This window comes from Canis lupus, chromosome 25 (assembly GCF_048164855.1).
Source record: "Canis lupus baileyi chromosome 25, mCanLup2.hap1, whole genome shotgun sequence".
NCBI lineage: Eukaryota > Metazoa > Chordata > Mammalia > Carnivora > Canidae > Canis > Canis lupus.
This window is the reverse complement of record NC_132862.1, coordinates 1,644,470-1,672,112: the sequence shown is the minus strand read 5'-3', so window position 1 is coordinate 1,672,112 and position 27,643 is coordinate 1,644,470. Positions and strand designations below refer to the sequence as shown.

At 39.2% G+C, this 27,643-nt stretch overlaps 1 protein-coding gene across 8 annotated transcripts in view; it reads right to left on the bottom strand.

Moving 5' to 3' along the window:
- LOC140616996 (cyclic AMP-dependent transcription factor ATF-7) overlaps positions 1-27,643 on the bottom strand; it is a 95,932-nt gene that overhangs the window by 47,261 nt on the left and 21,028 nt on the right. For 7 of the 8 annotated variants that reach the window (XM_072797690.1, XM_072797683.1, XM_072797684.1 and 4 more), the window contains one exon: positions 26,727-26,795. The exons of the other annotated variant lie outside the window; for it this stretch is intronic. In XM_072797690.1, the coding sequence (XP_072653791.1) occupies positions 26,727-26,774 (48 nt within the window). In that variant the 5' untranslated portion in view covers positions 26,775-26,795. The remainder of the gene's footprint in view (positions 1-26,726; positions 26,796-27,643) is intronic. 8 annotated transcript variants of the gene reach the window in all.

Below are 27,643 nucleotides of genomic sequence, written 5' to 3'. Positions count from 1 at the left end.
TCTGTGCTGAGTATCAGCCTGAAGAATAAATTTATCTTCTTAGGTCTTTTCTGAGCCTTTCCCTGGGCTCACACAGTCACTTTCTAATTTCCTTATTATGCAGTTGTTTCTGAGGGCCCTAGTCTTTAATGTCTGGCTCCCAAAAGAGGAAAAAGTGAAGAATAAAGAGGAGAGAAGGTGCAGGCCCTTTAAAACCCCCCTGGAAGTCACTTCAACCAGATGGGGAGGCACTGGTGATAATGAGGGGAGGTGCAACAAAAATGGCTACCTACCCGTCTACACCTCTACAATCAGAACCAACAATCAAGCAATGAGAGCAGCAAACTGATATTTGGAAGACAGGGTCCTTTCTGCCCACCCTAGCTCCCATACGCTGCATATAAGCTGCTCTAAGAATACATGCACAGCTGCCTGGGTCCTGGCTGGGTGTGGAGGAGAGTAGGCAGTGCTGTGCTGAGCTGAAATTGACTAGAATTAATCACAATTTACCTTCTAATCTTTTCTCCCTGTAAGTTGCAAGCCTCTGACAGACTCCAGAATTCCCAAATAGTTCTATCAGATTGTCCTCTAGGTGGGGAGACCAATTCCTGGTGCTTCCTACTCTGCCGCCTTCCCAGAATCACTCCCTCTCAATAACATTCCCTGTGACTTTTTCCAGTAAGGCCATAAACTAAATTCTGGGTCCAATGACTTTAAAACTGGTAATCTGGGGATCCCTGGGTGACTCAGGGGTTTGGTGCCTGCCTTTGGCCCAGGGCGTAATCCTGGAGTCCTGGGATTGAGTCCCACGTCGTAGGGCTCCCCGCGTGGGGCCTGCTTCTCCCTCTGCCTGTGTCTCTGCCTCTCTCTCTCTCTCTCTCTCTCTCTCTCTCTGTGTCTATCATGAATAAATAAATAAATCTTTTAAAAATAATAATAATAAAGTAAAATAAAACTGGAAATCTGCATAGTTTATCAGACCTCTCTGGGCCTGAAAAGACTGCTGTCATCTAAAGCCTTACATACTGGATTGCCTGGGGGAAAAAGGTATAAGTGGAGCAGAGATAGGGAAGAGGTAATAGGTCTGAGGAAGACACTATAGTTTTTTAACCCAACCCCCATTCACAACCCTTCTCCTTATTTGCCTCCCACAATAAATGCTGAAAAGCCAGATAGTCACTTCCTCAGCCTCCCATGCAGCTAAGATTAAAGCTGTCATACAGTTTAGGCCATAGATATCCACTGAGGGTTGGGATAAAAGACTGCACTTCTGGTAAAGCTTTTGTTTCCTTAAAAAAGGGAAACTAAAAGGGGAAAGTTCCTGGTGCTACTTCTTTTCTTGCTCATCCTTGGACTGTGAGGCAACAAAATCAAGACTAAAAGGTAAATGCTAAAAATGGTGGAGCAGAAAGGCAGAAAGAATCCAAGTTCTCAAAAACCTTGCTGAGCTGCATACAGTCCTAATCCTAGACTTCTTATGTACGAGTGTTCACAAAGTTTTAAGTTATAGGAAGGAGTTGCAGCTGAAACTATTCCTAACCAATACATGATGAATTTCAGGATATATAGATTCTTCCTCATTTTCTATTTAAGGAACTTGAAAATGGAATATGGAAGACAGTATCTCATTCTACATCTTCATGAATATTTATCAGTTGTACCTTAATGCAGAACTCCATTTTCACTTTCACATAGTATACCAAATAAATTACTTCATCTCATCACCACCTATTGCCACAGGGTTCTTACAAACAATGGCTATACACTTTAGGGAAGTACAAAATGGTAAGAGAGAGGCACCTTGTCATGCTGCTCTTGAACCCGAGGCGGTTAAAGATCTTCTTCAGTAACACAGGGAGTTTTACGCTGACCCACATCTTTTATTCCTGGCTGCCTTTCTCCCTCAAATACCTAATGACTGGCTCTGTATTAAACGCCAGGACACTCTTGGGAACTGTGCTTAAGAATAAACAATAGACCCACTACCTTTCTTCAGATAATGAGGACTTACTTGGATGGATTAAATGTTCAACCACTTTACTTTTTTTTTTTTTTTTCAATGCAGGGGTTGAATTTATGACCCTGATTATCAGGATCTGAGCTGGGATCAAGAGTCAGATGCTTAACAGCCTAAGGAACTGTGCCACCCAGATACCCCTTATGCTCAACAAACTTTAAAGGACTTGTGCCAAGGAGCAGAGAAATCCCAACAGCAATTCAGCAGGGCTTGGTCCTATGTCAGTTACATGGCTAATTGCTTCCTCCATAGTGCCTGCCTAATGGTAGACCTTTTAGTATTCTACTTTCCAGATGTAGCTACTTAGTTAGGGTACTATTAAAAGTTCCCAAAGGGATAACTTTGGTTCTTTTTTTTTTTTTTTTTTACTTTTTTATTTTTTTTTAATTTTTATTTATTTATGATAGTTACAGAGAGAGAGAGAGGGAGGCAGAGACACAGGTAGAGGGAGAAGCAGGCTCCATGCACCGGGAGCCCGACGTGGGATTCGATCCTGGGTCTCCAGGATCGCGCCCTGGGCCAAAGGCAGGCGCCAAACCACTGCGCCACCCAGGGATCCCATAACTTTGGTTCTTAACAAAGCAAGGAAAGCTTTTTGGGTCAAAATGATTATCACAAAGTCCTAGTAAGTTCTGAGATTACACATTTATGTTTTCAATCTGATCTCTCTTCCCAAATTCTTATCAGGATATTATGAGGTATATAGAGCCCTTGAATAAGACATCAAATTAGAAGATAAAATGACTTTTATCTTCTATTTTGCCACATAGTAAGGTTGTCATGCCTGGATCTTACATATGGGTGAGAAAGACAAAGATACAGTGTAAACAGTGTGGATCTTAACCATCAAAGTTGGGATAATCTACTATATTGTGTTTTTCTCCTGGGCTGCTGAAAATTTCATTATGGAAAAAGAATAAACACTTCTTGGTAACACAGGAGATTCTGAACGCTTACAATGAGCTGAACAGAGCTTCTACTATGAATCACACTACAGAGCCTACAATAGCCAAAATTCTGCCCCTTTAAGGACTGACACAATTTGGCACTGTAACAGTTCAGCCAAAAGAAAAACTGAACCTAAAAAAAGAGACAAGGGGACACAGAAAGAGAGGAGAAAGGGAGGAAAGGACAAGGGTGGAAGAGAAAGGAAGGGGAAAAGATACAAAGATGTAGATATCTCAGTTTACAAAACTTCAAAACTGAGTGTTGTAATGGTTGGGGCAAGCTCACAGGATTACACTCATTCTCTCACTTACAAATGCAGCAATATGTTTTTGTTTCAAACCATCAAAACTTAACTATCCAGAGCCTTAGCAACTACAGAAGGGGTTACAGGCTAATAAAGAAATAGACAAAGATTTGATTCTGCCTCCGGCACCTTAATTTAATACAGAAAGAAATTCCTACCCTGACTTACTGATACATTCAGCTGAATATCTTTGTGTCTAACTTGGAAAGCTCTGAAATAAAACCAAGCAAATGGGAAATTCCTTATATTCTGGGTGGGTTTTTTAGCCATAACGAGATATTTTCTTCAAATGCTGGCTACTGAACAGAGGTCTACATTAAAGAACACAGGCAGAGCGTCTTGGTGGCTCAGTCAATTAAGCATCTGCTTTTGGTTCAGGTCATGATCCCAGCCAAGATCCTGGGATCAAACCCCACATGGAGCTCCCCCTCCCTCTGCTGCTTCCCCTGCTTATACTCTCTCTCTCCCTATAAATAAATAAATAAACAAATAAAATCTTAAAAAACAAATAAAAGAAAGCAGACAGGTAGGGGGAAAGAATGGGACCTATGCTGTCTACCAGTAACATTTATCCACATGCTTCTTGACTGTCATAGTGTCAAGCAATATCAGGTGCTGATATTGTCATAGCAGCAATATCAGGTGCTGGCGACACCGCCCCTGCTAGCCCTTCCAGCCTCATCTCCTGTTGCTCTCTACCACAATCTGTGTTCCATCAATATCATGCTACCTGCAGTTTCATGCTTTATTGTCTGCTGTTCTCTTATGTGTGGAATATTCTTCTCTAATATTTTCTACTTTCTCTGGCAAAAAAAAAATTTTTTTTAGGCAAATTTTTATTTATCTTCCTAAACAAGTTAAAACATCACCTCTTTCTGGAAACCTTCCCTGATGTCTACCAGACCTGTTTGAACTTGCAAATACTTATATTATTACAGTTATCATATTACAATGTAATTAATTTTTATGTGTCTGACTCCCTTATGAGACAGTGAGTACTTTTATGTCTTGTACATCTTTCTGTACTACTATCTAACATATTGCAGGTATTCAAGTATTTTTTATTAAAATAAATCCACAAAAGCTAATAGGAGTCTGAATGAACAGAGAAAATTATTCATGGGCTGGCTAATTTCTGGAAACCTGTCTCCCATCTTACTCAAGGTAAGAGATACCTGGCAAAACATACAAAATTAATGCCTTGGTTTTATTCTTGCAACAGATCCTTTGTGTGCACCAAGTCTCCACTAGAGACATTTGTGAAAAATCCATATTCAATTTTTGATTGTGGTCTAAAATGATAACAAATTGTTCCAATTATATAGAACCTCCCATCCTATTATATCAGAATGTAGACAAACCAGGAGGTGGTAATGGGATCCTATTAACCTTCATATCACATTACAACAGCCCCATCTGTTAAGGAAAGAGAGGAGAGAAAGGATAAATAAAAAGGCCATTAAGCATAAATACTGATGGATAAGCATAAGTATACTGATGGATGTCAGGGAGGAACAAAGACTCTGGTACTCCTAGTCCTCACTTTTTGGTAAACAACTCACTATAGCAAATAACAGATTTCAACCATAGTGTGGTAAGCTGATAATGGTTCCTATTTTAGTTTGCTAAAGCAGCCCCGAAACAACAAATTTATTGTCTCACAATTCTATAGGTCAGAGGTCTGAAATCAAAGTATCAGCAGAGCTGATTCCTTCTGAAGATGTAAGGGAGAATCTATTCCATGCTCACCTCTTAGCTTCTGGGGTTTGCTAGCAATCTCTGGTGCTCCTTGGTTTGTGGTAGCATAACTCCAATCTTTACTAGATCCCACATTATCTATATGATGATTAAACCGAGGATTTTGATATTAAGAATTTATTCTGGGGCAGCCCAGGTGGCTCAGCAGTTTAGCGCTGTCTTTGGCCCAGGGCCTGATCCTGGAGACCTGGGATCAAGTCCCTGCATTGGGCTCCCTGCATGGAGCCTGCTTCTCTCCCTCTGCCTGTCTCTGCGCTTCTCTCTCTCTCTGTCTCTCATGAATAAATAAAATCTTAAAAAAGAAAAAAGAATGTGAGAGTAGCTTTATTAATTTCAGAGAGCAGACTCAGAGCAAGGAACATTATCAGGAATAAAAAAAGTCATTACATAATCATAAAGGGGTCAAGGGTGCCTGGGTGCCTCAGCTGGTTAAGAATTTGACTCTTGGGATGCCTGGATGGCTCAGCAGTTGAGCGTCTGCCTTTGGCTCAGGGTATGATCCCGGAGTCCCGGGATCCAGTCCCACATCAGGCTCCCTGCATGGAGCCTGCTTCTCTCTCTGCCTGTGTCTCTGCCTCTCTCTCTTTCTCTCTCTGTGTGTGTCTCTCATGAATAAATAAATAAAATCTTAAAAAAAAAAATAAGAGTCTGACTCTTGATTTGGGCTCAGGTCATGTTCTCAGGGTCTTAGGATCGAGCCTCCTGTTGGGTGCCTCTTCCTCTGTCCCATCCCTGCTCTCTCAAATAAATAAATCTTTTTTTAAAAATCACATTTATTTTTTTTAAAAAAGAGGATCAATACTCCAAGACAAAATAATCCTTAATACTATGTGCCTAACAAGAGAGTGTCAAAATATGTGAGAACAAAACTGATGAGAAAGAGAAACGGGTGTATCTACTACTCTAACTGGAGACTTTAACACTGTTCTATCAGAAATGGACAAATCCAGTAGTCAGAAAATCAATCAGGACACAGATGAATTCAAGAGTACTATCAGTCAACTAGATTTAATCGACATCTATAGAAAACTTCATCCAAGGGGCACCTGGGTGGCTCAATTGGTTAAGTGTCCAACTCTTGATTTCAGCTCAGGTCATGGTCTTGGGGTCCTGAGATTGAGCCCTGCATCAGGCTTCCCATTTGGCAGGGAGTCTCTGCTTGTCCCTCTCTCTTTGCCCCTCCCCCTGCTTGTGCTCTCTCTCAAATAAATAAATCTTAAAAACAAAAACAAAAACCACCAAACCAACTTTATCCAAGAATATCAGGTTACACACTCTTCTCAAGATCACATGTAAGGAACATTCAACAAGAGAGACCACATTCTGGGCCATATAACACACCTTAACAAATCTAAAAGAACAGCAACCTTACCATGTCTGCTCTCAGACCACAACAGAATTAAACTAGAAATCAATAGCAGAAAGATAGCTGAAAAATCCCCAAATACTTGGAATTATATAATACATTTCATTTTTTTTAAGTTTTATTTATTTAAGTAATGTCTAAACCCAATGTAAGGATCAAGCTCATGACCCCAAGATCAAGAGTCACATGCTCTCCCCAGTGAGCCAGGCAGGCACTCCTAAATAAAACATTTCTAAATAACACATGGGTCAAAGAATAAATAGAAATCTCAAGAGAAATTCAAAAATATTTTGAACCTGGGGATCCCTAGGTGGCTCAGCGGTTTGGCACCTGCCTTTGGCCCAGGGCCTGATCCTGGAGACCCCGGATCAGGTCCCGCATCGGGCTCCCTGCGTGGAGCCTGCTTCTCCCTCTGCCTGTGTCTCTGCCTCTCTCTCCGTGTCTTTCATGAATAAATAAATAAAATTTAAAAAACATACTTTGAACCAAATGAAAATAAAACTACAACTTATCAAAATTTGTGGGATGCATAAAAGCAGGGCTTAGAGGGAAGTTTATAATATGAGTGGATTTATTAGAAAAAAAAAAGAGCAATCTAAAATCAGTAATCAGAGCTTCCACCTTAGGAAACTAAAGAATGAAGAGCAAATTAAATCCAAAGTAAGCAGGGGCGCCTGGGTGGCTCAGTCTGTTGGGCATCTGCCTTCGGATCAGGCCTCATGTCGGGCTCCCTGCTCAGTGAGGAGCCTGCCTCTCCCTCTCCCCCGGACTGCAGCTCTCCCTGCTTGTGTTCTCTCTCTGTCAAATAAACAAATAAAATCTTTTTTAAAAATTAAAAAATCCAACGTAAGCAGAAAAAAAATTGGAGCAGAAATCAATGACATTAGAAATTAAAAACAAGGGGCACCTGGGTGCCTCAGTGGTTGAGCATCTGCTTTTGGCTCAGGGCGTGATCGCAACCGAGGATGTGATCCTGGAGTTCAGGGATTGAGTCCCACCCACATCAGACTCCGTGTGAGGACCCTGCTTCTCACTCTGCCTATGTCTCTGCCTTCTGTCTATGTCTCTCATTAATAAATAAATAAAATCTTAAAAAAATTAAAAACAAGAAATAAAAAAAGAAAACCAATAAAACCAAAACTTGGTTCTTTGAAAAGACCAATAAAATCAATAAACCTCTAGATCAGCTAATTCAGAACAAGAGAAGATAGAAATTACTAACATCATAAAATGAAAGAGAGAGTATCACTACAGATTCCATGGACAGTAAAAGGCTAATAAAGGAATATTAGGAACAATTCTATGCCCCCAAAGTTGATAACCTAGATGAAATCGACCAGTTCCTTAGAAAGCACAATCTGCCAAAACTTACACAAGAAGAAATGGACCATCTGAATAGGCCTGTATCTTATTAAGCAGACTGAATTAATAATTAACAGTCTTCCAAAACAGAAAAGCCCAGATGGGTTCAATGGTGAAATATACCAAATATTTAAGGAAAAAAAAATCATACCAATTCTCTATAATCTCCTCCAGAGGACAGAAGTAGAGGGAATATTCCCTAACTTATTCTATGAGGCCAGCATTACCATAAAACCAGACAAAGACATTATAAGAAAAGAAACAAAAGGACACCTGGGTTGTTAAGTGTCCAACTCTTGATTTCAGCTCAGGTCACGATCTCAGAGTCATGGGATTGAACCCTGATGAGCAAAGAGTCTGCTTGTCCCTCTCCCTCTGTTCCTCTTCCTGCTTGAGCAATCTCTCTCTCAAATAAAATAAATAAACAAATAAATAAATAATCTTTTTTATTTTTTTTAATTTTATTTATTTATTCATGAGAGACACAGAGAGAGAGAGAGAGAGAGAGAGAGAAAGAGGCAGAGACACAGGCAGAGGGAGAAGCAGGCTCCATGCAGGGAGCCCAATGTGGGACTCGATCCCGGGTTTCCAGGATCACGCCCTGGGCTGAAGGCTGCACCAAACCACTGAGCCACCTGGACTGCCCAACAATCTTTTTTAAAATTTAAATTAGGGGTACCTGGGTGGCTCAGTGGGTTGAGTGTCTGTCTGCCTTTAGCTCAGGGCATGATCCCAAGGTCCTGGGATCAAGTCCCACATCAGGCTCCCCACAGAGAGTCTGCTTCTTCCTCTGCCTGTGTCTCTGCCTCTCTGTGTCTCATGAATAAATAAATAAAATCATTTAAAAAATTAAATTTTAAAAAGAAAAGAAACCACAGACCAATGTCTGTCATGAACATGAATGCAAAAATCCTCAACATTGGGGCACTTGGGTGGCTCAGTTGGTTGAGCACCTGACTCTTGATTTTGGGTCAGGTCATGATCTCAAGCCATGCGTTGGGCTCTGTACTCAGTGAGGAGTCTGCTTAAGGATTCTTTCCCTTCCCCCTCTGTGCATGAATGCTCTCTGTCGCTAAAATAAATAAATAAATCTTTAAAATAATAAATAAATAAATCTTTAAAATAAATAAATCTTTAAAAAGGAATCCTCAACAAAAGAAGTAAATAGAATCTAACAATGTGTAAAAAGAATTATATATCATGACCACCTGAGAGTTAGCCCAAGTATGCAAGGATGGTTTAACATCCAAAAATCAATTAATGTAATCTATAACATCAGCAGGGTAAAGAAGAAAAATCACATGATCAGTAGATGCAGAAAAAGCATTTGATAAAATCCTACACTGCTGATAAAAACTCAGCAAACTAAGAATAGAGAAGAACTTCCTCAATTTGATTAAAGAACATCTACTAACAAATGTACAGGGGTGCCTGGGTAGAAGCTCAGGTCATAATCCTGGGGTCCTGGGACTGACCCCACATCAGGCTCCCTGCTCAGTGGGGAGTTTGCTTCTCCCTCTCCCTCTGCTCCTCCTTACCACTGCATGTTCTCTCTCTGAAATAAACAAATATCTTTAAAAAGAAAAACCTACAAAAAAACAACGAACAGCTAACATCATACTTAATGTTGAGAAACTTAAAGCTTTCTCACTAAGATCAGGTACAAGGCAAGGATTCACTAATCCTTTTCAACACTGTACTGCATGTCCTAGCTATTGCAGTAAGACAAGAAAAGGAAATAAAAGGTATATAGATTGGGATGGAAGAAATAAGATGGTCTTTGTTAGATGGCATAATCATCTATGTAGAAAATCCAAAAAAATCAACAAAAAAACCCTCCTGAAATTATTACATGATTACAGTAAAGTTGCAGTATACAAGGTTAATATACAAAGGTCAACTGCTTTTTTAAAAGATTTATTTATTTTAGAGAGAAAAAGTCAGTGAGTGTGTGTTTGGGGGTAGGGGGGGAGGTTAGAAAGAAAGAGAGAATCCCAAGTGGATACCCTGCTGAGCACAGAGCTCAACATCTGGCGGATCCCATGACCCTGAGACTGTGACCCAAGGTAAAATCAAGAGTCAAAATCCAACTGACTGAGTCACCCAGGTGCCCCTCAACTGTTTTTTTATATACCATCAATAAACAAGTAGAAAAAAAATAAAAATAAATAAGTAGAATTTGAAATTAAAAACACAATACCATTTACATTAGCACACTCTAAAATGAAATACTTAGGTATAAGTCTAACAAAATATGTAGGAGATCTCTACGAGGAAAATTACAGAACTCCAATGAATGAAATCATAGAAGAACTAAGTAAACAGAGAGATATTCCATGTTCATGGATAAGAATACTCAACATTGTCAAGATGTCAGTTCTTCCCAACTTTACAGATTCAACGCACTCTCAATCAAAATCTCAGTGATTTATTCTGTGGATGTCAACAAACTGATTCTAAAGTTCAAATGCCTCAAAGAGGCAAAAGACCCAGAATACCCAAAACAATATTGAAGGAGAACAATGTTGATGGACTGACACTATCTAACTTCGAGATATACTCTAAAGCTACAGTAATCAAGACAATGTAGGGACGCCTGGGTGGCTCAATGGTTGAGCATCTGCCTTCGGCTCAGGGTGTGATCCCAGTTCTGGGATCAAGAGTCCCACATCGGGCTCCCTGCATGGAGCCCGCTTCTCCCTTTGCTTGTGTCTCTGCCTCTCTCTGTGTGTCTCTCATGAATAAATAAATAAAATAAAATCTTAAAAAAAAAAAAGACAATGTAGTATTGGTTAAAGAACAGACCAAAAAAAAAGGCAATTCAATGGACCAAAGATGATCCTTTCAACAAATGGTGCTGAAACAGATGGACATTTCATATGCAAAAAAAAAAAAAAAAAGGAATCTAGACACAGAGCTTACACTCTCCACAAAAATTAACTCAAAATGGATCATAAACATAAATATAAAAGCCAAACTATAAAACTCCTAAAAAGTAGGGGTACTTGGGTGGCTCAGTCAGTTAAGTGTCTGCCTCTTGATATTAGGGCAAGTCTTAATCTCAGGGTTGCGAGTTCAAGCCCCTTGTTGGGCTCCATGCTGGGTGTGGAGCCTACTTAAAAAAACAAAACTCCTGGAAGGTAACATAGGAGAAAATCTAGATCATCTTGAGTTTGGTGATAAATTTTTTAGATACAATAATGAAAGGTACACAATTTATTAAAGAAATAATAAGCCAGACTTGTTAAAATTAAAAACTACTTCTCTGTGAAAATCAATATCAAGGAAATGAGAAGGCAAGCCACAGACTGGCAGAAAATATATGCAAAAGACACATCTGATAAAGCAAAATATATATCTAAAATATACAAAAACTCTGAAAACTCAATAAAAAGAAAATAACCCAGTTAAAAAATGGGCCAAAGGGGCACCTGTGTGGCTCAGTTGGCTGAGTGTCTGACTCGTGATTTCCACTCAGGTCATGATCTCATGGGTCCTGGGATCAAGCCTCGCATTGCACTCCCCACTCAGCAGGGAATCTGCTTGAGATCCTCTCCCTCTGCCTCTCCCTCCACTGGTGCTCTCTCAAATAAATAAATGAATTTTTTTTTTTTTTTAAAAAGGGCCAAAGAGGGATCCCTGGGTGGCGCAGCGGTTTGGCGCCTGCCTTTGGCCCAGGGCGCGATCCTGGAGACCCGGGATCGAATCCCACGTCAGGCTCCCGGTGCATGGAGCCTGCTTCTCCCTCTGCTTCTCCCTCTGCCTATGTCTCTGCCTCTCTCTCTCTCTCTCTCCTCTATGTGACTATCATAAAAAAAAAAAAAAAAGGGCCAAAGATCTTAACAGACAGCTTACCAAAGAAGATATACAGATGGATACAGATAAACATATGAAAAGATGCTCCACATCACATGTCATCAGGAAAGCGCAAATTAAAACAACGACATATCACTACATACCTATTCAAATGGCCAACATCCAGATCACTGACAACATCAAATGCTGACAGGGGTATGAAAGAATAGGAATTCTCTCTCATTCGTTGCTGGTAGGAATGCAAAATGGTACAACCACTTTGGAAGGCAGCTTGGAAGTTTCTTACAAAACTGAACATACTCGGGATGCCTGGGTGGCTCAGTGGTTCAGCAAGCATCTGCCTTTGGGTCAGGAGGTGATCCAGGTATCCTGGATCGAGTCCCATGTTGGGCTCCCTGCATGGAGCCTGCTTCTCCCTCTGCCTATGTCTCTGCTTCTCTCTGTGTCTCTCATGAGTAAATAAATAAAATCTTAAAAAAAAAAAACCCTAAACATACTCTTATGATCTAGCAATCATGCTCTTTAGTATTTATCCAAAGCAGATGAAAATTTATGTCCACACAAAAACCTGCACGTGAATTTTTATAGTGGCTTTACTTATAACTGCCAAAACCTGGAGGCAACCAAGGTATCTTTCAGTAGGTGGATGGATAAATAAACTGTGGTATGTCCAGACAATGGAATATTATTCAGTACTAAAAATAAACGAGCTATCAAGCCAAGAAAAAGCATGGAGGAACCTTAAATGCATATGAAGTGAAAGATGGCAATCTGAAAAGGCTACATACTATATGATTCCAACCAATGGCTTTCTGAAAAAGGCAAAATGGTAAAGATAGTAAAAAGATCAGTGGCTGCCAGGGGTTAGGAGAAGAATAGCACAGAGGATTTTTAGGGCAGTGAAAATATCCTTACCCTCTGATAATATAATGATAGATATAGGTCATTATACATTTTTACAAACCCATCAAAGGTACAACAGCAAGAGTGAATCCTAAAGTAAACTATGGACTCTGGGTGATGATGATGTGTCAGTATAGGTTCATCAGTTATAGTTAATGTACCACTAGTGGGTACATCTGGTGGGGGATGCTGATAATTGTCGAGGCTATGTACCTGTGCGGGGCAGGGAAGATATGGGGAATCTCTGTACCTTCCTCTCAATTTTGCTGTGAACCTATAACAGATCTAAAAAATTATAGCCTTAAAACAAGTTGAAAACAGCTAGGTAAAAATAAATAGCTTGACGCATGCTTATTCTCACAGAGTTCTCAGAAAGGAGTCTGAAAAATTAAGCCTACTCATTGCTTATTATTCTGTTAAGACAGAAAAGCATAGCATAGCAGAAAGTCCAGTTTCCAAGCAAGAATTGTTGTCTTTTTGACAGAGCTCCAATCCAATTACACCCTAGCCACTGATTTTTCTATCACTACTTCCCCTTTGTTTCAGAGACAGCATCCACGACCTTCTGTTAGTGCGATGGAGGAAGAAACTGTTTCCCAGAAAGCTTAGCCCACTGCATTTTACTAGATAAAGAAAAAACAAAAAGTCATTCGACTGACACGTCGATTACTGTCTAAGGAGGAGCAAAATGCCTCCCTTAGGACTAAGGAAATAGCCAACAAGGTACAATATGTTCAACCCTTTAACCACTACTCTGCCAAGAGTTGCTACATATGTGCACACTACTCTCTCTCCTCTGAATAGTCACATGTGCATAACTGAAAGTACAAGCCTCCATAAGGAGGCTGTCTGGCTATAGCTGCAAATGCATATAATGTGAAAGAATGCTGAAACAAGTCTCCTCTTTCCACTTGTGCATTGCCCTATCTAAGTAAAAATTAGAAGAAAAGAAAAGGCTGAAGAGGGAGTAACTAAATTGCTGAATCTAATGGTGCCTTATAAAACAAATTTATTTTTTTTAAGATTTTATTTTTATTTATTCATGATAGTCACACAAAGAGAGACAGAGAGGCAGAGACACAGGCAGAGGGAGAAGCAGGCTCCATGTAGGGAGCCCGACGTGGGATTCGATCCCCGGTCTCCAGGATCGCGCCCTGGGCCAAAGGCAGGCGCCAAACCGCTGCGCCACCCAGGGATCCCCTTATAAAACAAATTTAGACACCTGGACCCCTGAACACTATACAGTAACTACTTTTATTGTTCCCTTCCAATACAACTTAAGTGGACTACAGTCTCTTCCTTAGTCCTAAGAAATATCTGAAACTGAAATAAAATGACTAATGTCTGAAGTTATAAACATAATACACAGTATAAAAAATTAGCATACACAGATCGTCACTGTGTAAGAAAAAAATGCTCACGAAAGTGACAAGTGTCTGTAATACTATCTGCTCACTCTGGTATTCTAAAGATTTTATTTATTTATTTTAGACAGAGAAAGTAAGAGTGGGTAGAGGGGCAGAGAAAGGGAGAATCCCAAGCCCGCTTCTCACTGAGCCTGATGTGGGACTTGATTCCAGGACCCTAGGATCATGACCTGAGCTGAAATCAAGAGTCGAATGCTTAACCAACTGAGCCACCCAGGTGCCCCTCACTCTGGTATTCTAGAGGAAACTCCACCTATATACACCACACCTGAGACCTTTACAACTCCACTGAAAACTTGTTTCACTTGATTCAAATAACTTAAGCCAGTAGAAGGATTTGTTGTTATTTTTTCCTGGTCAGTGATCTTGAGAACATAGACACAAAAAGTTGTAACTGAGGCTTAGAATTAAAATGCAGGCCTTAAAAAAAAATCATCCACCCTATTAAGCTGCCAGTGTCTATCTGATAGCCTCTTAGGAGTCAAGCTTAGAGTCTATTTGACAGGTTGCTGCTTTGAATCACCTTTTCTCTGCAATTAAAGTTTTACAAGAACTCCCGGCAGGAGAGACACACACACACACACACACGTACCCTCACACACACGGACGTGCATGCATACACACAACTAACTGGCTTGTCAGATGCACCCAGCAAAATAAACAAATGAGATCTCTGACACCTAGAGTGATTGTTTTAGTAGTCTGTTACCTTGCCCAATAAGGCATTCTCAACTCTGAAGCCAAGAATTTGACTTCTTGGTCAGAGGTAGAAAAGACAAGACTTCACAGTCAGGTATTTCCTACAGTTGAATGTAGAGTTAGTTTCACATAGTCCACAGTTATACAATGAGTCATTATCAGAATCAAGAAGGAAAATATATATTTTAAGCAACCTTCCAATAAATAGAAAGACATTCAGACAAAACAATCCTTGTACTATAAATATCAACCATGAGACTCTTCACGGTCTTTCAAACCTTTGTGTACTTCCACATATTTATATCACGAATTATTTCACATAAATATTTCCATGTATTTATTTAGCCACAGATTTCACTTCTGATAAATGAGGTGTCCATTGCATTAACACACAAGAGAAAAGGAAGCACAGACATATGGGAGTGCTATGAAATCAAAGAGGATGTAAGATTTGGGTAGAGAAGAGTTTTATTATTCAACATAAGACCCTCCATGCAGTTATATGCCCAAAACTGCAGAGGATAAACAAGCTAGCAATCACAGGCAGGATACACATCTCACTACACCTGTAACCAACTTCGAGCCATACCCTAATTCCATCTTAGTCATATTTCCTCTTGTTACCAATGAGCATGGCACCCACTATAACCAAAGCCCCATTACTAAATGACACTACACAAAGCAAAACACCCACACCATCATTTGCATTTGGGAGCTCACAGGCATAAAACTTAGAATGGGGAAGAAGAGAATATGAATTGGGAAGTGACCCAGTCTAGAATTCACAAAGATGACACCACAACACTTCTTTGGGCCTGTGAGTGGAGGATGATGAAGTCAAGATTTTTAGGTCCCAATTTTCTAGTTCTGTCTACTTTTCTGGGTTGGCCAAGAATTCATTTTCTTTCTCATCTTAAAATCATGGCCCTGCTACAAAAGTGGTTGTTTACCTGAGACAGAGCCACATCTCAGCAGCATTCCCAGGCAGATAAAAAACCATTACAGATTAAGGCTGAGGCAGTTGCAGAGAGGTCCCTTCATGTGAGTAAGAATTCTTATCTTTTTGTATAGGTCAAGCTCAGTTGCAGATCCAGCTCTTTCTGGTACAGCAGCCAAACGCCTAGATCAGTAATAAACTGTAGCCAGGACTTACTTAACTGATTGCACTGGGACCATTTACCAAAAAACTACTACTTATTCTTTTTTCCCTATGCCAGATGGGCATACTTACATGTATAGGGAGAACAGTAAGAAACCAATTTAGCCTAGTAGTTAAGAGTACTAGTCTGGAATATATCTGGGTTTGTATTATAGCTCCATCACAGAGTACTGTGTGGGCTTGTACAAGTTATTCAGTCTCTGTGAGCCTTAGTTTTCTCCTCTGTACAATAGGGATAATACTATATCCTCCCTCAGGGGACTTCTAGGATTAAATATCTATAAAGCACTTTCGTACAGTACGTAAGAGCTCAGTTAGCTGTTTATTACTGCTGTTGCTGTTATTATTACATTCGTAAAGTTAAACAATTTTCTTTGTATTTTGCCCTCTCCTATTCCCTCCATATGATCCTTGGGTGGAATATAATTTTCCACATTATATAAACATAATGTTTCCTCCAAGTTGTGTATGTATGTATATATACCTGAGCTGTTGGTTTGCACTAATTGATATTAATCCTGAACATCATGTTACAGAGCCTTCCCTAGGCTAATGTCCATTTTACCACAGAGTCAATTCAGCTCAACAAGTAGGGAAACTAAATTAGCATTGAGACGAAGACTAGAGCCAAGTATAGAAGGTGAAGAGTTGCTATCTCTATGAAAAGAGATCTTACCCAATACCAGGGAGTAAGAATTCTTAGATAGGAAACTTGAAATCCAGAATGAGAGAAATCAGTTCACTCTCCTTCTCTCACATGTTATCAATATAAACTTTCCAGAGAAGGAAAAGGAGGTAATGTCTCTCTTCCTATACAAAGAGAATTAAGCTGCTTCTAGTGTTCTGTTTATCTTTTTTTTTTTTAAAGATTTTATTTATTTATTCATGAGAAACAGAGAGAAAGAGGCAGAGACACAGGCAGAGAGAGAAGCAGGCTCTCCACAGGAGCCCTATGTGGGACTCGATCTCGGGACTCCAGGATCACACCCTGAGTCAAAGGCAGATGCTCAACCACTGAGCCACCCAGGTGTCCCTGTTCTGTTTATCTTTGACATCCTCATAACCTGCCAAGTCTCCTTCGCTCAGGAACCATTCCACCTAAACCAGTCATCTACTATCCCCTAACCCAAATACAAACTTCTGCTTCTTTATGTAGCCAATATTACAACTGTGGTTAAGCTGATTCATACTAAAGCGTGAATGACAGCGCCCATACTTTTCTAATAACTTATTAGTTTACATGGATCTTTAACTAATGTAGAAGTACAGAGGATTACTTTTAGATAAGCAATCTTTCTTATTTACCTTTACATTGCAATGATTTTTTTCAGTGACATATAAGGCTGCCCATGGGAGGAATGGAAAGGACACTTTATTGTACTCGACCTCATCAAAGGAAAAGGGATTATGGACTCTACTTCTTGCTTTGCTCAGCCCTAATACCTTGACACCCTAGATACAGCCTATTCAATATTCATCCTACCCTTGCTCTCAACACCTAGTAACACCTAGAACCAGTAAAGCTGTCACTAGGCAAGCCAAATCTTTTAACATCAGAGAGACTCCCAGAAGAGAAGAAAAGCAGCCACCTTAATCTCTCTGAAGAGATTCTTGGGACTTTTAGAGAGACCCTGGAGCTGTGACCTCACAGGTTTAATTTTCTCTCCCCCTTTTCTCCAGCTATACCTAATCACATTGTTATCTGCTCACAACTTTAAAGAATTAAAGGACTGCATGATTCTAACTATACGACTTCCTGGAAAAGGCAAAACTATGTAGACAGTAAAAAGATCAGTGGTGGGGCACCTGGGTGGCTCAGAAGGTTAAGCATTTGGCTTTTGACTTAGGCTCAGATCATGACCTCAGGGCTGTGAGATCCAGTCTCACATAGGGCTCCATACTCAGCAGGGAGTCTGCTTGGGATTCTCTTTCTCTCTCTGCCCCTACTCCTACTCTCGTGCATATGCACATGTGTGCACACACATTTTCTTTTTTTCTTTCAAATAAATCTTTAAAAATATTTTTAAAAAAGATCAGTGGTTACCAAGGGTTGGGGATAGGAGTAAGGATGAATAAGTGGAACACAGGGGATATTTTAGGGCAGTGACACTATTCCATATGATACTATAATGGTGGGTACATGTTATAACACATTTGTTAAAATCCATAGAATATATAACACAAGGAGCAAACCCTAATGTAGATTATGGACTTCAGTTAATATTATTGTATCAATACTGGCTCATCAGTTGTAACAAATGCACCACACTAACATAAGATAGAGTAGCAGGGGAGAATAAGGAGGGTATATGGGAACTCTCAGTACTTTCTATTCAAATTTTCTTTAAGTGTAAAACTGATGTAAAGAATAAAATCTACTTTTGTTTAATTAGAGGAAACACTGGTTAATGATTCCCACCAGGTACAATGACTAATAGAAGCCAAGATAAGCTATACAAAAAGTAGGCAAAAAGTTAAAAATTAGACTATAGCACTTGATCACAAACTAGACAGGATGATAACTAAAGACAAAGAAAGAGGCTTGAGGAAATGAGGAAGGAGAAAGAGACAACTTTCATATCATTTTTATAGTGACTGGTGTGCAAAAAAACTAAAGCAACTGTTATGTCTCAGAGAAAGAGAAGAGAAACCAAGCTTACAAGGGGTACTGAGATACTTGGCAGAAAAATTACCACCATTAAGCCTCTGGCATACTTAGAAGTGTCACCCTGACACCTCTCCCTGTGGCTAAGAAATCAGAGCTTGTCACTGTAACCAAGTCTGCAACCTATGCTGGTGCCAATCTTTATGGTAAATTGAGGCATTCTTCAGGAAAATCAAGGGATAATTGCCCAGTATCAAAAGGAGATCTGACCCTTGGGAGGAGAAAGGAGGCGTTCCTTTTGCCACAGGATGATTCTCTCTGGAATAACATAAATGGCTCTTCAGGAGACTATGTCTTTGATAAGCTGAGCTGCAACTCTGACAGCCAATCTGCTGAATGCCGAATAGAGCACTCAGCTTTCCACAATGACTCAAAAGGACACGGCAAGGCTGCAGATTTATTCTGCTGACTTTCCCTGCAGAGCTACTCAAGTTTTTCAAAGGCAAAAAGGAAGAACTCCTTCCTTCAACCCAGGGAATTGCAAATTCCACCTGGGATCTAAAGACAGAACTATGTTTGCTCAGAATCTGACATCATCGATGTAAACAAGGAGATTTAAAAGCTGGAATGATGGCTAGCAATTTTAGTCTTTAGAGCAGAAGTTGGTTCGGCTCTTCAATCTGCCAGCAGAATCAGCAGCCACACAGGGCACATGGTATGCCAGACTGGGAATGGGCTAATTTCAAAATTCATTCTCATTCTCTGTACTTTCACGTGGCAATTGCAAATAGTCCAGATTCTTATCAAAGCACAATCTTAGGTGGTGTATTTCACTGCACAAAGAAATTTCAAAGTAAAAACACAAAGGCACTATTACAAAGAAATAAACCCCAAAGCTTCCATTTTTCTCTCCGCAATGTTTTCCTTCTTGAAATCTTATCCTTCACCTGATAAATTTGAGGAATTTAAAAAGCAAAATCTATCATAAACTATTAATAGCAGCATTTTCCCCTCACAATTTGTATGTCATTTCTTCAAGATGAGAATTTGAAAGAGAAAAGCTTTCTACATATCCTAGGTCGAAAGTAACAGCCATGTGCTATGATTTATAGGACAGTCCCTCTATGCTTAAATAGATTCAATACTCAACAGACAAAAGAAAACTAGGCTTGAGAATTAAGATATGCAATTTCTGTTTGAAACTTTTTTCATCTATGACAAAGATTTTAAAATACTAAAATTTAGAGGTAAATAGTTCTATTTTGATTTTTTTTAAATATGCATTGCTGTACTGAGTAAGTACCCTGGAATAGGAACTAGAGCCAAGGGCAGTAGTAATAGCAAAATATAGCATAGAAAATTATAAGCAGAAAATCAGAATAAGATTTTTTCCCCAAAAAACAAAATATATAACCCCTTTTACAAAAACAAATGAAAAGAGGACAAAAATAAAGACATTTTGCTTTATAAATAACAGGGGCAAACAATAAATATCTTAAAATTTTAGACATAACCAAAAGTCTAAAAATTTGGCTAAGTGTTTACTAACATTTACAACTGCAACTCTTTCAAAGGCCTTTATCATTTGGTTATAAAGACTCAGTTAATACCAAAACTTGGCTCTTTCCTAACTCCAAATGAAGGGGCTTCTCTTGTACTGTAAATTTAGTTTAAAAAGAACACTGTGTTTTAATATAAGTCACTGGCATATGGTTAGAAAGCTTAAGTTTGTCCGGTTACATCCTTTGAGCAGAACACTGAAGTTCTCTGCCTCTCTTATGAAAGAGCTTCCAGAGAGCATCTCTCACACCTTGCTCATAATGCACAATTTATCGGCATTTTGTTTCCTTTCGAAATGGCCGGGAGGGAAGAAGAGCTCCACAGCCACTGTGTGTGGTTAGTAATGGCGCTTTTACTTGTCATTGTACAAAGCCTGTTAAATATTTACAACACAGACAGCAATATCTAGTCCTAAACACCCAGTTGTGAGTTTGAATTTTTTTAGAAATAAATCTATGACAAGTTTTCCCCAGCAAAATGCCAGAAGACTTTACTAACAGCTTCAAGAGACCCAGCGGGTCCAGAGGAGCAGTTATAGGCCATCTGGTGATTACTTATTATTATTTATACAGCACTGTAGATGTACACACAGATGTGTTATGAATCCACATACAGAGCAGGCCCTAACAAGGGCTTCAGACAAAATGTGACTGCTGAGCAAGTCAATCTGCATTAAAGAAACACGCTAACCAGAAAGAGGGAACACACTGACTATTCTTCAATCTGCCGCATTAGCTGGAAGAGTATTTGATAAAAAAAAATAATAATAATATATGAATTCTATATAATGATGACAATATCTTGTAAGTTAACAACCTAGCTATATGTGGTTTTGCAGGGGTGGCAATAGAGGACTAACGAAGGACAGGGCTCTCAGATCCAGAAGGCACTTATTAACTCGGCAGTTTATAAAAGAAGAGACTAGGAAACAGCCTCTCTCCTGAGTTTGGAAGAACTGAGATACAAAGATACAGGATTTTTTTTTTTCCTGCCAGGAATGCTCTGAGAACAGTTTCTGGGCTCCCATTCCAAATATTAAGTCATACCCAAGGAAAACAAGAGTGAATAACTGAAAAATTTCATCTTAATTTCTCGGGTATAGCTCTAATTAGGTTCATACAGGCTCCCCTGATCCCCACCCCCATCCCCAGCAGACTGCAGCAGGGATGCTTTTAATCTACTATGTTCTTAGTAACATAAATAATAACTGTAACATGAAAAACTAAAATCACCAACCACATGTTTTTAAGGGCAAGTGTCAAGAGTGCCAAATCGGACATTAAAAACAGGTTTAATTCCTTGCTCTTAATACATTTACATTTTTTAAAAATCTTAGTCTCAATTTTGTCTACATGATGCATAACGGTGGTCTACTTCCATCACAAGGGTTCGTAAAACCACAGCATACTCAGAATGGACTGAAAGTTATTGCAAAATCAACATATTATTACAAAAAACAAGGTTAGCATTTGGCCTAATTGTGTATAATGCAGTGTATTTTCAGCTGCCTGACAGCATGCAGGCACTCTTACCAGATGGGAACTGGATGAATTATTGAATGAAATATGAATTATTAAATAAAAATTTGAATTTTTTTAAACTCTTGGCAGGGGGTGAGGAAGAAAGGCTTATTTGTTTGCCTGAAATTGCCCTCACCTGTCGAAGCATGTAAAGATGGTATATACCACCATAAATGGCATTTATTTACCTATCAGAACCATTTCTTCCCTTGTAATTCTCCGATTCAAGATGTTTTCCTGACATAAAGAATTAGTAATCAGCACCAGCCCATTCTACCTTCTTTTTCTTTTGTGCCAATGCCAGGTAATAGGGAAACTTGCCAAAGGGTAGAATTAAAAATCTAGAGTCCCATAGTACCCGTATGGCCCACTTAAAGGGAGGGCTGGGATAACAGAAAAAAAAAAAAAAATCTCTATAGATTTGTGTTACATAGACAATAAAACATATACCTTTGTAGCATGCCAGCATTTAACCAATCATAGAAGCTATTTGTTGCCTCATATATTACAAAGCAATAGAGATTTAAGGGATAATGTTCATGGAGGCAGAGGATACGAAGCAATAAACAGCACTGGAGGTTGGTTAAATGCCAAGTGAAGCCAGGACTACAGCACCATAAACATTATTCCTATTATATGACAAGATAAGGAGGTACAAGAAGCTGCCCTCAATCCCACCACAACTAGGGCTCTCCTGATATTCCTGGCCTTAGAAAGGGAAAGCAGGCCCTGGAGGTCTATGAGCTAGTTACACGTTTCCTATCTCGGTTAGGTATGAACAAACCCTCAACCTGGACCTATATGTCCTCTGGGAGAACAAAAGATCTGGTAATAGATAGCCTTAGGGGGGAAAAGAATAACAGCCCCTCGGGTCACACTGAACAGAGAAACAATCAAAGGACTTTTCCTTACAGGGACAGAGTTGATACAGAGGTGGTTATGACAGAAATCTTCCTCAGTGGCTAATAATGGGATGATACTGTCCATTAGAAGTATCTCCTCAGAGGAAATGTGTTCCCGTTCTTAAAGAAATAAGACATTCCAGGATCCCTGGGTGGCGCAGCGGTTTGGCGCCTGCCTTTGGCCCAGGGCGCGATCCTGGAGACCCGGGATCGAATCCCACGTCAGGCTCCCGGTGCATGGAGCCTGCTTCTCCCTCTGCCTGTGTCTTTGCCTCTCTCTCTCTCTCTCTGTGTGTGTGACTATCATAAATTAAAAAAAAAAAAAAAGAAATAAGACATTCCAAGTAATAAGCTTATATGATCAGCTTCTATGCAAAGACTCCATTATGGTAACCGGAAGGACTACTTATAATCTGCATAATCTGTACTGCAAAACAGTGTCATATTCCCAAGAGGGTGGTATAGGAATATGGAATTCGTTGACTCCTAGTAATAAAAACTGGGGAAAAAAGTATCCAAAGGGTAAGTTGTCTAACTACATTTATAAATTCAAGATTACTGTCAGAAACACAGTACAGTTGACCTTTGAACAACACAGGTTTGAATTGCACAGGTCCACCTATATGTGGATTTTTTTCTCTTCCTTAGAATTTTCTTAACATTTTCTTTTCTCTGGCTTACTCCATTGTGAGAATATAGTATATAGTGCATATAACATACAAAATGTGGGTTAATCAATTGTTCATGTTAACTGATAAGGTTTCAGGTCAACAGTAGACTATTAGTAATTAAGTTTTTGAGGGGTCAAAATTATATGCAGATTTTTAACTCCCCCAGGTGCTAACCTCTGCATTGTTCAAGAGTCAACTGTAGTTTTTCTTTCTTCCACATACAATAGAATAACTTTAGGATCCACTTTTGAGTAAAACTGTTCCCAAAGCATCAAAAACTTAAAAGACTACCTAAATTCAGCACCAAACTATACTTCTACTATTTTATAACACAGAAGAAAAGCCATTTTACAGTCAAAATGGTTTTAGTTAGATGTTATCTTATAAACATTTCAAAAACCCAAACCACTCAAATTCAACCCAAACCTTTGCCACGGGGTATCTGGGGTACTGTTGCCTTAACAACACTAATCCATTCTCTGGAGGCAGCTCTATTAACTATTCCTGTTACCACATTCCATTGAGAGGTATCAGTATGAATATTGCTTTCCCTAAGTTCCTCTTCATGAGAGTGATGAGGCCTCAAGAGAAACAGGTTCTCAACAGGAGAATAGGGATGAAAGGGCTCAAAACACCCTATCATCTGTCTTTTCAGATAAGAATGCAGAGAATACAACCTTCAGCAGCCATCTTTCTTTTAAAAAAGTGCATGCAGCATATTTAGAATTCAGCTGTGTCACATCAGACTTACTGTTGGGAAGTAGATCATGAACAGAATCCAAAAATAACAGCCATTAAAGACCTAGCAACCAAAACATGTTTACGTATCCATTGAAAGCCCGGTGGTTTTGATTATATGGTGGAGAGCATAATCCACTAGTCTATTTTAGGTGAATTTTCCTTTCACCTTCCCTTAATATTAAGGCATAAGATGATTTCTGAGTTTAGGGGGTACACAGGGTAAAGTCTGGGCAGAGAACAGATATCGAACGTAAGATTCCTACAATTTTTGTTGGTTGGTTAAGGATCAGTCTCTTGAATTATAATTTGCTTTCATTCCTTCTTCCTCTAAGTGGTAGAAACCACTAATTTTTGAGGGTTCTATGGCAGTAAGTTCTAAACCATGTCTTGTAAAAGTGATCATGGTTCTTATTACCACTCCTGGGATTTACAGAGTCCTTTTTTTTTTTTTTTAATTATTCTACCATTTCTGGAATAAAAAATTTGAATCAATGACAGTGGATTATAAATAGCTTGAAGGCCTCAAGTGGCTCCCGGATGAAACCATTTTCAAGGGATATAAGGAAGCTGGATGACAAGCCAAGGGTAGTTTCGCTTTCCCAAATTTATCTTCTCTGCCAGATTTCCACTATTTCATATAATAGAAAGCAATCACAGTAAAGTAAATCTTGCAGAGATCCTACTTGAGAGTTAATTGTTACTAGATATTGGGAGAAACTTGTTAAGAGATTATATAACTAAAGAACTACAATTTTGCCCAACCATAAAGTTCTGACATACAAAGGAGGTAAAGGGATAGATCATGCTCAAAGCCTTAAACTATAGCTTTCTATCCTTTTCTATGAAACAAGTAACTTGAATCCAAAAGAAGGTAGCAACCTCTCTTAGTTCTATATCCACTGAGAGGGGGGAAAAATAGCCTTCAGGACCTACACTAGAGATTATAATGAATCTTAACAACCAAAATACCAGCAAACAATTCAGAAATGAGAGGAAGAAGTAGGGGAAGGAAAAGGCTTATGATAAACAGTATCCAACAATACAAAAGGAACCAAAGTAAAAAGTCCCTAGTATTTTTACCACCTCTAGTCCCAAAAATGCAAAACAAAAAGAAACAAATACAAAACCCTCTGGATCTCACAAATTTCAGTGAAAACTACTCTTTTCTGATGAGTCGGTCCGAAGAAACCTATTTATACCTTTCTTCCTTGGGAGCTTAAGAGATGCCTTTCCAGTGTATTCCTTTACTTTTAAAATCCTTTCTAGTTTCTTTAAGTCCTTGTCTAAGTGGTTTTAAGCATAAAACATAGAAGAGGGGCAGTGAGAAGCTTAAACAATAAGAAAAATAAATTTAAGTATGAGAAAAATAAATCTTTTCACCAATAATGCAGTCTTTTATTTTATTTTATTTTTAAAGATTTTGTTTTTCTATTCATGAGAGACAGAGAGAGAGAGGGAGAGGCAGAGGGAGAAGCAGGCTCCACGCAGGGAGCCCGATGTAGGACTTGATCCTACTTGGGTCTCTAGGATCACGCCCTGGGCTGAAGGCAGGCGCTAAACCACTGAGCCACCCAGGGATCCCCCAATAATGTCGTCTTTTAAAGGGAGGTAAGTGAAAGGGGTCCCAGGTATCAGTGATGGAAATCACAGTAAATACTATTATCAACAAATCCACATACAAAAATTTAGAGGGATCAGGTTTGGTTATGTATTCTAATACAGCTGTCTGAAAAGTGAAACAAAAACAAAGTTAACCTAATTTCCCAAGTGGCTTCTATTGTAAAAGAATAAAATACGAATCATGTTGGAGAAAACATACAGTCAACAATAAAGTTGAAAACTCTGACAAGGAAGGAAATATACCCTATGATGCTGAATACTTCAGAACGCAATGGCTTTTTTAGTCTTTTCTGAATTTTTCAGCTTTTACTGGAACTTGGAATCCTCCTTCTGCCTATCTCTTGTCACTACCCTCATCTCATTGACCTCTCAAATTCCAATTCTTAGGAAATCTCTGGAACTTAACTCTCTTCTTTCTATGGAAGTATTTACAATGTTTAATAGAACTAGTCTGCAATCTCACATACTACCAGTAAGTGTCACTGGGGAGTCACATGGCATATTCCTAACTGAACAGAAATTCAACCCTTCAGGTTCCATAAAATCAATTCATGAAGGCTGATAAAACTTCCTTTGTATTCCTTTCTTCATCTTTTGTGGAACATGGCAGTAGAGGAGGGTCTAGGAAAAAGAGTTAAGAAGGTGCAAAATTGGGGGAAGGGGGATAAAAAGGCAGTTTCAACAAAATTACTTGATTAAAAAAGCATATAATAAAAAATATCTGACACATAATGTACACATATGCAAATAATAATATGGCAGCTGACACACAGAACAAGGCATTTCATGGCATCAGAGAGGGAAGATGGCTGAGAATCTTGTACTTTCTATATTGCTGTGAGATCTCAGGTTCTATGTCGGATTTGTATTTCCTACTTAGACAAGATATTTGCCTTAGCTACCAACAATGAATTGGTCCAAAGAAACTTTTTTTTCTTATTTAAAAAAAATCCATTAGACTCCAGCAAATTGGGGTTCATGATGCACAGGGTACATTCTCAGCTGCCTACTCTAAATATGTTAAGCAGACTTTTATATCCACAAAGGTTGAGGAAAAGATATTTCTAAACTTGTTTTATATTTAGATGGATAGCTTTAGAAAGGAGGAGAGAGCAACATGTATTCCTCAACACTGTGTGTTGGGAAACAAACACCAGTAGAATAACAATATGAAAGAGAGCAAGGCAGATTTCATTACGGTAGAGTGCCTACACTTCCTCATAACATGGATTTACACACTGCAAATCCTCTGATCTGATTACCTCCAGTGATCACGTAAAATACCGGCTTTAAACTCTTTGCCTTAGTGATAAAACAGCCACTTTGATTCACAACGAGACATTCACAATAAAGTATATTGTAAACGTACCTGTCCACAGCCCGGGGCATTGCACACAAACGGTCTGTCGTCTCCCATATTTCATATAGCAGAGCGGAGCTGAGGAGGGGGAGGCAGGGGGAAAAGTTATGTTAAATACGCTGGAGTTTAAAAAAAAAAAAAGTGCTTCAAAAATATCAAGCCTAGAAACAGGTGTTCCAAGAATGCTGTCTATCAAAGCTATAAACACAGGCTACTTTGGGGAGACCCATTAGACAGGTGGCATATGATCTATTGTGCCTCAACTGAAACTTTTAATTAGAAAAACTGAGACCTAAATAGTCAAGGAATTCCAAACCTTTTGCTAGATTTTCCCTCTTTCTGCTACAGTATATAACATGCTCCTCTAGTCTGCTGAATTACAATCAGTGCAGTTCCCTATGTCAATAAATCCACTGAACATTCGATGCGGAAGCCATATTTCTGAACTAGAGAAGACCAAAATTTGTCATTTAATTAATTAAGGGATTATAGGAGGGGTGCTCCATTTTACAGGGCTATAATCTGACTCCCTGGTGTATAAACTACGAGACTGTTGGCAAGGGCCGTTTATCCCAGATTATTGCCAAAGAAAACAAAGCACCCATCCTATTGGGCTACACGGGAAATGATTTTCATTAATAAAAAAATAAAAATAAAAACCTTCTCTCCCCACTGGGAGCCTCCTTCTCCCCCCACCAATCGTCTGTGGCAAATGGAGAAATATCGGTGCCCTTCCCCCTCTAATTCTATTTATGGCTAGGTTTTTAAAAGCAGCAATAAAACAAATGTCGACTCTTTGGGGGTTTACTGGGTGAATATGTTCCGGCTGTTTGTGCTGCTCTCGGCCAGAGTTCTTGGGCTGCTCTGTTGCAGCCAACAGATGTGTGCTGCTGCAGGGGATAAAAGAAATGGCACTAAAAGGCATC